Source organism: Mesoplodon bidens (assembly GCF_964165515.1).
Source record: "Mesoplodon bidens genome assembly, chromosome: 2".
Lineage (NCBI taxonomy): Eukaryota > Metazoa > Chordata > Mammalia > Artiodactyla > Ziphiidae > Mesoplodon > Mesoplodon bidens.
The window spans coordinates 144,663,867-144,677,239 of record NC_138177.1 but is presented as its reverse complement, the minus strand read 5'-3'; the positions used below and the strand labels follow the sequence as shown (position 1 = coordinate 144,677,239).

General features: G+C 35.3%; 1 protein-coding gene across 1 annotated transcript in view; it reads right to left on the bottom strand.

Moving 5' to 3' along the window:
- The window catches only part of FAF1 (Fas associated factor 1), a 486,188-nt gene that overhangs the window by 183,434 nt on the left and 289,381 nt on the right, over positions 1-13,373 (bottom strand). Inside the window, exon 8 of the mRNA XM_081223886.1 lies at positions 12,076-12,162. Within this exon, the coding sequence (XP_081080012.1) occupies positions 12,076-12,162 (87 nt within the window). The remainder of the gene's footprint in view (positions 1-12,075; positions 12,163-13,373) is intronic.

The window sequence follows — 13,373 nt, the reverse complement described above, 5'->3', positions numbered from 1 at the left end:
GTAAATTTTTCCCACTCATTATGTCTAACTTACTATTGTCATTATATTTAAAGTATATTTCTTATAGGCAGCATATAATTGAGTCCTGCTGTTTAAAATTCATTTTGATAGTCTCTGCCCTTTAATGTGTAGACCATTTATATTTACTGTAATTATCAAAATGGTTGGATTTAAACCTACCACCTTGCTATTTGTTTTGTACATATTTCACCTTTTCTTTGCTCCTTTTTTCCCTGCCTGATTTTTGAATGTTTTTTTAGTATTCCATTACATCTCTTTTAATGGCTTATTATCTATACATTTTTGCGTGGTTTTTTTTAGTGGTTTCTCTAAGGTTTACAGTTTACATTTTTAATATAATAGACTACCTTAAATTAATATTATACCATTTCAGGTATAGGATAAGAACCCTACAACCATAAAATTCCATTCTGTCTTTTGTGCTATTGTCATGTATTTTACTTCTATATATGTTCAAAACTCCAGATTACTTGTTATTTTATGTTTCAACAGCTATCTTGTAAAGAAATTAAAAACATAAGGAAAAATGTCTTTTATATTTAACCACATTTTTACCATAACTGGCACTCTTCATTCTTCTGTATAGAGCCAAGTTTATTCTGATATCATCTTCCCTTTGCCTAAAGAACATCAATATTTCTTGTAGTGCATATTTGCTGGGCCCAAATTCTCTCAGTTTTTGTTTGTCTGAGAAAGTCTTTATTTTTCCTTCAGTCTTGAAAGATTATTTTCACCTGATATAGAAGTCTAAGTTGTCAGTTTTTAAACACTTTCAGTAGTTTTAAAATGTCATTCCACTGTTTTTTTGGCTTGCATTATTTCTGATGAGAAATCTAAAGAGTTTATGTTACTTCCCTTGTGTAATGTATATTTTTTTACACTCTCTGCTTTGAAATTTTTCTTTTTATCACTTGTTTTCAGCAATTATGATACTCCTTAGTGTGGAATTTTTCTTTGTGCTTCCCCTTCATGGCATTCATTGAGCTTCCTGGATCTATAAGTTTTATTGTTTGCATCATATATGGACAAATTTCAGAAATTATTTTTTCAATTTTTTTGGTCTTTCTTTGACCTCCTTCCCCCCATCCTTTCTCTCCTTCTAAGACTCCAATTGCATGTTAGATGGCTTGATTTTGTCCCAGAGGTCACTGATATTTTGTTAATTTGTTCTTTTTTTTTTCCTCTGTGCTTCAGTTTTGATAGTTTCTATTGCTATATCTTTAAGCTCATCGTTTTGTTTTTGGTTTTTTTTGCAGTTTCTAATCTGTTGTTAAGCTCATCAGTAAAATTCTCACTTCAGATATTATATTGTTTATCTATCTATCTTCTTTTATACATCCTACTCTCTCATTAAGTTCATGTTTTCCTTTAAATTCTTGAGTCTATTCATAACATTTACAATAGCTGAAATCCTTATCTGTCAATTTCATTATTTATGTAACTTCTATGTCTATTTCTTTTGACTGATTTCTCTCCTGGTTAGGGGTTAGATTTCCCTGCTTGTTTGTATATAAAGTAACTTTTAACTGGATGCTGGATTCTGTTCTTAGAGGCGGTTACCTATTAATCAGCTTATTCCTTTGGAAAGTTGTTTTTAAGCTTGTGGAAGGGCAGTCCTAGAGTAGCCTTCACTCTAAGTCTTTTTTATCCACTCCACTAAGGTGTGACTCTCCTGTGGGTATCTCCTGAATGCTCCATGTATTCACTGAGGTGTCTCTACTATGGCTTGTGGGAACTCAAACTATTCCCAGTTCTGTGTGAGCTCTGAGAATTGTTTGCCTTACAGCTCCCAGTTAATTGTTCTTTTTCCTGGCAGTAGTTCTTTGCCCAATCTCCTGGAATTTCCTCTATGAATGCACAGATTGGTATTCAGATAAAGACCAGGAGAACCCTATATAGACTTCTGGAGCTTTTTCTCTGCTAGTACTCTGCCTTGCAAAGTCTAGCTGCCTTGACCTCCCTAAACTCTACTCTCTGTCTCTTCAAACACAATAAAATCACCAGATTCTGTTTTGGTTTCCTCTCCCTGTCCTGGGACCCAGAAACTGCCTCCAGGCAGGGCTCATTTGCTTCCTTCTTCACAGTCCTGAACTACCTGTTGTCTAATATCTGAAAACAGTTGTTTCACATATTTTATCCAGTCTTCTAGTTGTTTACAGAGGGAAGAAAATTCCCATAGCAGTTACCCCTTCATGGGCAGAAGCAGTAGTCTTCATGTTTCGGATTTTAATAAACTGAAATCAAGATTAACAACATCAGATCTTAATGCTTGCAAATGTCCTGCTGAGGGCTCACTTTCACGTGTTCTCCCTCATATTTACTGAGTAAATATGTCCCTTGACTGCTTCATCCACCCTCTCGAACTTCTCATTCTCACTGTTCAGGGTATAGCCCATTTCAAAACTTTCCATTCCTTTTAAACTTAAACTTTCTTCTACTGCATTCAAAGCTGTTCTTTCTGTCTGTTTAGTCTTTGCCTGTGTTATTTGTAAAAGACTCTATATGTTGACAAGGGTAGTGAACCCTCTGAAGCTACTGAGTCTCACCACTGTTAGAAGCAACATTATCCATGACCTTGCCAAATAAAGAAAAAGCCAGTGAAAATGTCCAAAGATTGCCTGAATCTGTCTGACCTAGGACAGGCTAAGAAAGTAATTTAAATAGCATAAGATGACCCTGAAGCTACTCAAAGAATGCTTCTGATTCTGCATGTGTAGGTGATATAAAGAAGGTGCTTACTCAAGGGAAAAGGAGCCAATGTTTGTTGAATGCCTACTAAATGCCAGATATTACACCAGGGGTTAGCAAACTTTTTCTGTTAAGGGCCAAATAGTAGATATTTTAGGCTTTGTGGGCCATGTGGTTTTGTTGCAACTAAACATCCCTGCCATTACAGTTATAGTGTAAAAGCAGCTGTATACAATACATAAGCAGATGGTGTGACTGTGCTCCAATAAAACATTATTTACAACCGTCTTGGTGCTGAATTTTTGGATTTGACTCTAAAAGCAAAAATAAACATGTCGGACTATATCAAACTAAAAAGCTTCTGCATAACAAAGGAAACCATCAACAAAATGAAAAGGCAACCTACTGAATGAGAGAAAATATTTGCAAATCATATATCCTATAAGGACTTAACATCAAAAATATAGTAAGAACTCAAACAACTCAACAGCAAAAAAACAATCTGACTAAAATATGGGCAGAGGATCCAAATAGACATTTTTCTAAAGAAGACCTACAGATGGCCAACAGGCACATGAAAAGCTGTTCAACATCATTAATCATCAGGGAAATGCAATTCAAAACCACAATGAGATATCACCTTAGATCCTGTTACAATGGAGATTATCAAAAAGGCAAGAAATAACAAGTGTTGGTAAGGATGTGGAGAAAAGGGAACCCTTGTGCACTGTTGATGGGGATGTACATTGGTACAGCCACTACAGAAAACAGTATGGAGGTTCTGCAAAAAAATTAAAAACAGAACTACCATATGATCCAGCTATTCCACATCTGGGTATTTATCCAAAGGAAACAAAAACACTATTCAAACAAGACATAAGCACCCGTACATTCATCGCGGCATTATTTACAATAGCCAAAATGTGGAAACAACCTAACTGCCCATAGATGGATGACTGGATAAAGAAGATGTGGGGTGTGTGTGTGTGTGTGTGTGTGTGTGTGTGTGTGTGTGTGTCTAATACTACTAAGCCATAAAAAAGAAGGAAATCTTGCCATTTGTGACAATAGGAATGGACCTTAAGGGTATCATGCTAAGTGAAATAAATCAGACAGAGAAAGACAAATACTGTATGATTTCAGTTATATGTGGAATCTAAAAAAGCAAGCGAACAAGCGAAACAAAATGCATAGTTACAGAGAACAGACTGGTGGTTACCTGAGGAAAAGGAGTTTGGAGGGTCGGTGAAATGGGTGAAGGGGGTCAACTGTATGATAATGGATGGTAACTAGACTTATTGTGGTGATCACTTTGCACTGTATACAAATATCAAATCATTATGTTGTACACCTGAACTAATATAATGTTATATACCGATTTTACCTCTATTAAAAAAATTTTTACAGGACTTCCCTGATGGTCCAGTGGTTAAGAATCTGCCTTCCAATGCAGGGGATGTGAGTTCAATCTCTGCTCAGGGAACTAAGATCCCACATGCCGCGGGGCAACTAAGCCTGCACACTCTAGAGCCCACGCATCACAACTATAGAGCCCGCACGCCACAACTACTGAGCCCGCGCACTCTGGAGTCCAAGTGCCACAACTAGAGATCCTGGGTGCTGCATCTACTGAGCCTGCACGCCACAACTAGAGAGAAGCCCACGTGCTGCAACGAAGAGCCTGCATACTGCAACTAAAGACCCAATGTGGACAAATAAATAAATAATAAATAAAAAAAATATTTTAAAAAATATTTAGGGCTTCCCTGGTGGCGCAGTGGTTGAGAGTCCGCCTGCCGATGCAAGGGACACGGGTTCGTGCCCCGGTCTGGGAAAATCCCACATGCCGCGGAGCGGCTGGGCCCGTGAGCCATGGCCGTTGGGCCTGCGCGTCCGGAGCCTGTGCTCCGCAACGGGAGAGGCCACAACAGTGAGAGGCCCACATACCGCAAAAAAAAAAAAAAAAAATTTACAAAAACAGATGGAGTAGGGTTTGGGATGAATTGCCAAACCCTGCACTATGTTATGTGCTTTACATATTAGGTAAAACCATGTGGAAATGCTAATATTCAACCATTTTATCCTTTAAAAATAGAAATTTCATATGGTTCAAACTATTATGTTAATTCATTTAATCTTCAAAATAGACTTTCAAGTGTATTAACATCATCTTCATTTTGCAGATGAGGAAAATGAAATTCATATGATAAGTAACTTATCCAAATGAGAGCAATACTGGGATTTGATGAACTTGGATTGTCTGCTTGCTTGTTTCTCTCACACACACACACACAATTAAACATATGCTGATAAAAATTCGCTCGGTGTAGTGGCTCCCCCATTCCTAAATTTGTTATTCTACTTACCAATAAAGAAATATCGAGTTTTGATAATTTTTATTAGAAAGAAAATAAACCTGATTCTCACACGAGTCACTTTCTTCTTTATCAAGTCACTATAATCATACCAATTCATCATTTGTTTATTGTCATAGATGTCAACTTAATGGAGCTCTGAACAGCTCAGATGAGCGAATGTATAAAACACTATGTTTAAAAAATATATACTACATTTGATCCTGCAGAGCATACAAAAATGAGGAAGAGACTTCTTACTCCCAATATTTAGAATTTACAAAAGGGAGGAACACATGTATACAAATTAAAATATAATTAGGTTTGTTTAATTTGTTTAACTTAAGGGACATTTGGTTCCTTTCTCTGGGAAGCCATTTTTTCTCCAGCCCATCTGTTAGAGAAATTGGTTGTTTCCTCTTCTATGATCCCACTGCATTTACATGAACTTCAATTGCCACTGTTTATATATCTGTCTCACACTATACTTTGCAAAAAACCTGAGGAATAGGACCCTATGCTTGCAACTTTAAGGGCCAGTGTGGTTACTGGCCTATAAGAGTTGTTACACAAATGTCAAGTGAATGAACAGATGGATGAAAGAAAGAGTAATAGCCAAAGGTCAGCCATATATTAGACATTACCTAGTACAGACTACTTCAATCTTCAAAATAAATGTAGGAGTAACTATATTTGTAACTACTGACTTAGTTTTCACGAAACTCTGGGAGTATTATTTGTGTTTTATGGTTATAGAGACTGAGACCCAAAGGGTTTAATCAAGTTATTTGTGGTTAGTCAGGTAAGTAATGGAACCAGGTGAGAGGAATAAGGAAGGAAAGAACAAAAATAAGGGAAAATAAAAATAATTTAAATAGAAAAACAAATAGAAACTAATTTCTAAGATGGTTGAAGAAGGTGGCATGGGAAGAGGGATATAGGCTAAGTTTCTTAAGGAAAGGTCTTGAAGAAAAGAAATAATTGTTATAGGTATTCTAGGTAGAAGGAACAGTATGATTAAATAACAGAGTGGAGCACTAAATATGTCTGAAGAACAGCAAAAGGAATATTTAGCTAAAGTGGAGATACATGTGGTATCATACTCAATCATTTATTCAAGAAATATTTATTGAGCAATTACTCCGGGCCTGTATGGGAAAATAAACCTAGAAGGGAAGTTTCAGACTACAGAATGAAGGTTTTAAATGACAGCATAAAAATCTATACAGACATAAGCACGTATTGGGTTGCCATTGAAGATAAGTAAGGCTGAATGTGACTTGTTCTGCGCTTCAGAAATATTAACCCTGCAGCAATGGATGAAATGACTATAGTAGAGGTTATGAGTTTACTTAGTTGGTAGGTAACTATAGCTTGGTAGGTATGTGGTAACAGGGAGAGTCTGTACTGGGACAGCAGCTCCTATAAAGTGGAGGGTGGGGATCTAGTATCAGGGGAATGTTTATAATTCAACACCTGCCAAACACAAATCATCAGGGAGAAGTTACAGGAGAAAATGGTCTCCATCAGAAGGATCAAAGTAGATGACATTCCCTCATTCATGAATTCTTTTTAATTAAAAAAAAGGAGTAAGTCATGTGTATGATTTTTTATTTTTATTTCATAGAAAAGCCACTGTATAATGATTCTGTTTATAAATGATCGTATTTTCAATGTGAAAATATTTAGTATTTAGTAAGTAGCTTTCTGACTCCTAACACATGTCTAAAGATATCTGGTCCTAAAATCCCTAATTTCTCAAATTCTGAATGAACATTCCTCAGCCAGTGATGGAACCACAGAAGACCATTAGTAATCTCAAAAGAAAAAAAGGGGGTGGGGCACAACAAAAAAGTATTAAAAACTGAAGGATTTTTCTTCCATTGTATAAGTATTATTAAAACCTCGAGTTTTAAAAACTACATATATTCAAATTGTCTGCATTATAATAAGGTGCCTTGACATAATTCACAGTGTTAAAATTATTTCTACTCTCTGGAAACCAAGAGCGTCCTTGTTAAAGTGTAAAAAGATTTCATCTACTCCCAACTCCTAGTTCTCACAGCTGAACTGTCACAGCATGAAAACATTCCCCTATTGGTGAAGCTTTAGATACCTATTTCCCTGGTCAAAGAGTGCAAAAGGAACTGAAAGTTATTGACAATTCATACACTATCCCATATCCCATTAGAGTACAACTACAAGCAAAGAAAATATTTTAACTCTGAAGACAGATGGGGCAACAATGTTTTAAATGATTGTTAACTTCACTGAGTAGTACTGCAAATGTCAAGATTGTAGTCTATCAGGTCTGAAGGAGACTCAAGATTATACAAGAATCTACTTATAAGAAGTCTATTTCTTTGTCCTGTTTGCTAAGTAAAAGGTTAACGAGAAGTACATTGAAGAAAACACCTTCTGTGTTACTGCAAAGTATTTCTCATGCAACATAAAAACGTAAATGAAAAAGTATTTTAATCTAGTTCTTCACTAACTTCCTTTAAAAAACAGCTTTACTGATGTATAATTTACATGCCATAAAATTTACTCTTTTTTGTGTGTATTCAATTCAATGATTTTTAGCAAATTTACAGAGTTGTGCAACCATCACCACAATCTAATTTTAGAACATTTCCACCATCCTAAACTTTTTTTTTTTTGCTTGCTCTTCTTATTTTTTAACATCTTTATTGGAATAGAATTGCTTTACAATGTTGGGTTAGTTTCTGCTGTATAACAAAGTGAATCAGCTGTATGTATACCTATATCCCCATATCCCCTCCCTCTTGTGTCTCCCTCTCACCCTCCCTATCCCACCCCTCTAGGTGGTCACAGAGCATCGAGCTGATCTCCTTGTGCTATGGCTGCTTCCCACGAGCTATCTATTTTACATTTGGTAGTGTATATATGTCAATGCCACTCTCTCACTTCGTCCCAGCTTACCCTTCCCCCCACCCCCGTGTCCTCAAGTCCATTCTCTACATCTGCATCTTTATTCCTGTCCTGCCCCTAGGTTCTTCAGAACCTTTTTTTTTAATTAGATTGCATATATATGTGTTAGCATACAGTATTTGTTTTTCTCTTTCTGACTTACTTCACTCTGTATGACAGACTCTAGGTCCATCCACCTCACTACAAATAACTCAATTTTGTTTCTTTTTATGGCTGAGTAATATTCCATTGTATATATGTGCCACGTCTTCATCCATTCATCTGTCAATGGACACTTAGGTTGCTTCCACGTCCTGGCTATTGTAAATAGTGCTGCAATGAACATTGTGGTACATGACTCTTTTTGAATTATGGTTTTCTCAGGGTATATGCCCAGTAGTGGGATTGCTGGGTCGTATGGTAGTTCTATTTTTAGTTTTTCAAGGAACCTCCATAGTGTTCTCCACAGTGGCTGTATCAATTTACATTCCACCAACAGTGCAAGAGGGTTCCCTTTTCTTCACACCCTCTCCAGCATTCAATGCTTGCAGATTTTTTGATGATGGCAATTCTGACCGGTGTGAGGTGATACCTCCTTGTAGTTTTGATTTGCATTTCTCTAACGATTAGTGATGTTGAGCATCCTTTCATGTGTCTGTTGGCAATCTGTACAACCTCTTTGGAGAAATGCCTATTTAGGTCTTCTGCCCATTTTTGGATTAGGTTGTTTGTTTTTTTGATATTGAGCTGCATGAGCTGCTTGTATATTTTGGAGATTAATCCTTCGTCAGTTGCTTCGTTTGCAAATATTCTCCCATTCTGAGGGCTGTCTTTCCGTCTTGTTTATGGTTTCCTTTGCTGTGCAAAAGCTTTTAAGTTTCATTAGGTCCCATTTGTTTATGTTTGTTTTTATTTCCATTTCTCTAGGAGGTGGGTCAAAAAGGATCTTGCTATGATTTATGTCAGAGTGTTCTGCCTATGTTTTCCTCTAAGAGTTTTATAGTGTCTGGCCTTACATTTAGGTCTTTAATTCAACTTGAGTTTATTTTTGTGTATGGTGTTAGGGAATGTTCTAATTTCATTCTTTTACATGTAGCTGTCCAGTTTTCCCAGCACCACTTATTGTAACTTCTTGATCTAAGATATTTCTATCAATTCATGGAAGCCACTGGTATCTAAAGCTACTATATATTCAAAGCCACACAAATTTCTGCAACTGAGCAGGAAAAGTACAAACTAACCTCACTTTTAATGACCTTTATAACCAATCCTCTATGCTGGCACTGGGAAGAAAATGTTCAGGTGCTTTCTCTGAAAGTTAAACCATCCTAAATATTCAGTTATGGCACATAGTCTTGGAAAGAAATTAATTATATTTTTGTTGGTAACACATTGCAGGCTGTTTACACAGCTGACATTTCTCAGCTGTACCCAATTCATACCCTAAGCTGTGAGGACGATCTTATTTTGTAGCAGATGCCTCCACTTGAGTGATTTAAATAAGTATAAAAACACCATCATTGCCTGCAACAATATAGATTACAAGCACCAGCTTTATGAGTTTTTATAGTCCTAATGAAAGAAAGGTTTCATGACATTTCTTTAGGTAGAAACTCCTTAAAAGACTACAGTTATAAGCAATTTTTGCCAAAACTCAAGCACTGGAGTTAGTGGAGCTGCTATGGCACTGATTAAAAGCAGCTTGGCCCTAAACATCTTTGTTGTATCAATCATGAAGCTCAAGGCAACATCCTGACAATGTGGCAACATATGCTCTGGGGAGGTATAGGCAGGCATCACTTGACAGGTTCTGGGACAAGGTGGAAATATGAAAAATGAGGCAGTAAGATCAAGCTTCTTAATGGAGATTTCCTCTTGTGTCTGCTGTGACTTATAGTACCAGGTAGAGCCACAGACTTCAATATGGTAAGTTTTAGATGCTTTCCATATTTTCCCATGGTAATGAAATTGCATAGAACTCTTTGGTAAAAAATTAAATAAAGATCATTAAAATGTGAGATCATTAAAATGTGAGACAGTGCCAACTCAAGTCAATGCTTTACAACTAAAATGTATAAGGTACTATGTTACAGAAGAATTTATTGTATTTCACTGATTTTGCCTATCCCTCTTGGAACTTGCTTCTGATAAGCCTATTTCAGCCTGGTTTCTACAGGTGTGGAGCCCAAGAGCAGCTGCCATTTCCAACCCTATTAAGACCCACATCTCTGGACCTTATTACCTTAAACCAGACAATTATTTTTGCTTCAAACTTTTTATTACAGAAAATTTGAAACATACATAAAACTTGAGAGAATAGTATAAAAAAATCAAATATACACATTACTCACCTTCAATAATGATCAATAGACAGCTAATTTGGATTTATCTATATCCCCACTCACTCCCCCAACCCCAGAGGTTATTTTGAAGCAAATCTCAGGTACCATTTCATTTACATAAACCAGCCAATTGCTGCCTGCGATCTCTTTCTGAGTTATGTTAATTTTAATTATAATACTGACTCTCATTTACTGAGTGTCTACTAGGAGGCAAGTACTGTATATATATATTATCGCTAATCCTCATTACAATTCTTCAGATCAGTGAGGTAACTGAAACTCAGAGAATTTAAGTGACATGCTCAATCTTAATTATTTTCTTCTATTAAAGTTATTATTTATTGTAGCAGGTTATTAGACAATGCTAAGAACATTTCTGGTTTCCTCAGTCTTCTCAGGTAAACAGAAAGCTATTATTTATGTACGTTACTCTCTTAATTTTATAAAAATAAATGTATCACATCTTCTATCAGTCTAATGGCGAAAAAACAAACTAAAAACAACAACCACATCCTTACTACTTAGCCATGGACAACCAACCAGTAACTCTAATGATATACTATAATGTCAATATTAAAATCAGTTGTTTATAAATAAATGTAACTGCCTATACACAAATAATTTTTTTCTGAAGGGTTCATTTAAAAAACAAATTTTACTATCTTCTGATTATTTTCAAAGTTGCATAATCCATAAAACATTTTCCAAAGGCACAGTGTTTAGATTGTGGAATAATTAGACTCAAGTGGCATCTACATAAACAGATAGTTCAACAATGTTTCTGTCTTCCACAAAGAATTCCTTTAGATTAAAGTATATGATGGTAGTGCTAAGAGAGGAGTAGTAATTATTATCCAGATAGAAATGTAATATTTACTAGAAAATAAGGAAAGGTAATTAAACTCTTAGCCATAATCATTATTGGGTATTTATTCTTAGAAGATGTTTACAAAGTCTTAACATCTTTTTAGCCCTATTTACTTTAAAATTAAGACTTACTTCAAAATTCTTGAAACATTCTAATTTTTTACTTTAAAAGAAAAATGGGTATCTGGTTAGAACAACCAAGATTATGATAAAAGTAGCCAAAATGGCCTCCTCAGATGATAAAATTCACTCTCTTGGAAAATAATAATCACTGGAAACAGGACGGAGATAGGAAACATTTCAAAATTTACAACAGGAAATTTATTACAAGTAGACGTAATAATAGTTAAAAATTACAGACTAGGTCTTTTCTTCCAGTTTTTTATGGTAGTGAAAATTATGAGTGTGTTTAAGAATAGAGTGCTATTAATATTAACTATAAAAAGTAACTTTTTAAAGTACAGGTCTAACTACAGGAGATGCAGTTTTAAAATTAAATAAAATGATTAGATTGATTTTGAAGTATTTGTAATTTAGGGAAAAATTTTTGTGTTTGGGACATTTCATTAGTAATATCTGAATATCTGTATTTTTTTAATCAAGGAAAAATTTAAGTCAAATCAAGCAGCATCAAGTTCCTGATACTGATGTTGTAACATTACCAAGAGAATGCTGATATACTTGGCTTATGACACCAGTTCTGCAAGTGAACTCAAATTATTACAATTCGTCTTATCCTCAACATTATTTGATTTATAAAATTCTTCCAATGGATTCAAAGCATTTGATTCTGCTTAATATCACTGCCAATTAGACTGAAAGTGGCAAAAGAGAGAGGAGGATATAAAACTGCCAACTCAACTGTCACTTACAGAGTCATCTGTGGCAGAAGTTGGCCAGCCCTCCCACAACTGATGGCGAACAGGGATACTCGTAAGGTCATACACATTTCTCTTTACCTATAAAAAGAAAGAGAACAATTAAAATAGGGTTTCCACGTGACTTATGTTAGTTGCCAGTCAATTTATGTGATACACTGTGTTTCCTCTGTTTTCGAGATTCAAAACAAGAATTTGAAACTAGAAAAACACAAATCATAAAAATTTTATTAAAAAATCTAAACCAAATTTAAACCAAGGTTAGATGAAATAATAGTTTAAGCCACAACCCCCCACCCCACCCCGCTGATTATTTTTATGTTCCTGGATGGCTTCAAGTTTCTTTTCAGTCAAGAAACTTCAGGTACACAGTTCATGTAGGACAGACTACATGACCTAATTTATAATTATACATTTTTATAATCTATTTAATTTTAACAATGACTCAAGATATGCAATGGTTCAAATAAAAGATACGTTTCTGGTTTCTAAGTGGGACAGAAAAGGGTGTTAGTTTTTTTTTCAGTTTTTTTTCCAAGGGGGTGGAAGGAAAAACCTGAAGTTTCCTTCATTGTTTTATGTACGTTTCAAGGATATAACAACTTATTAATAAAGCAGCACAGGGTTATTTCTTTCAAATCATTCCAAATTAGAAACTATTTCAACAGAATATTTATTAGCTGAGAGCCATCCATTAATATGCTATTTAGGCCTTTCCCCAAAAGAAAGTATAGTAATGATAGTTTTTATTTTAAATACTGGTAAAGTTAAAAAACTGTTTCTCTCAAAAGTAACATTATACCTTTTAACTTTGTTTGTTTGTTTATTTTTGGCCACACCCACGTGGCTGGTGGGATCTTAGTTCCCCAACCAGGGATCGAGCCTGCGCCCACAGCAATGAAAGTGCAGTCTTAACCACTGGACTGCCAGGGAATTCCAAATACCTTTTAACTTTAAAAGGAGAAGAGGTAAGTAATTTATCAGAATAAAGTGTTGGAAGGTTAAACTCTTTTACCCAGTAATTATCATATCTTTCTTTAGTTTTTTTTCTAAATAGATTACAAAAATTCTCTTTCATTCCATATTTACGAATAAAATAAATTATCAAATTGTAAGAATGAAGAGATCATCCACCTTAGCTAACTCTTCAGGTTAGTTCTGGGGTTACCCTGCTGTAACAATGAAGCTAATTTTGAAATGCTGCACATAATAAGTTCTATAATGACTTCAATGTGGAAAACAAGCAGCATTCATTCATGTTTTTAAAATGCAGAAGCCTGAAGTATCATGCT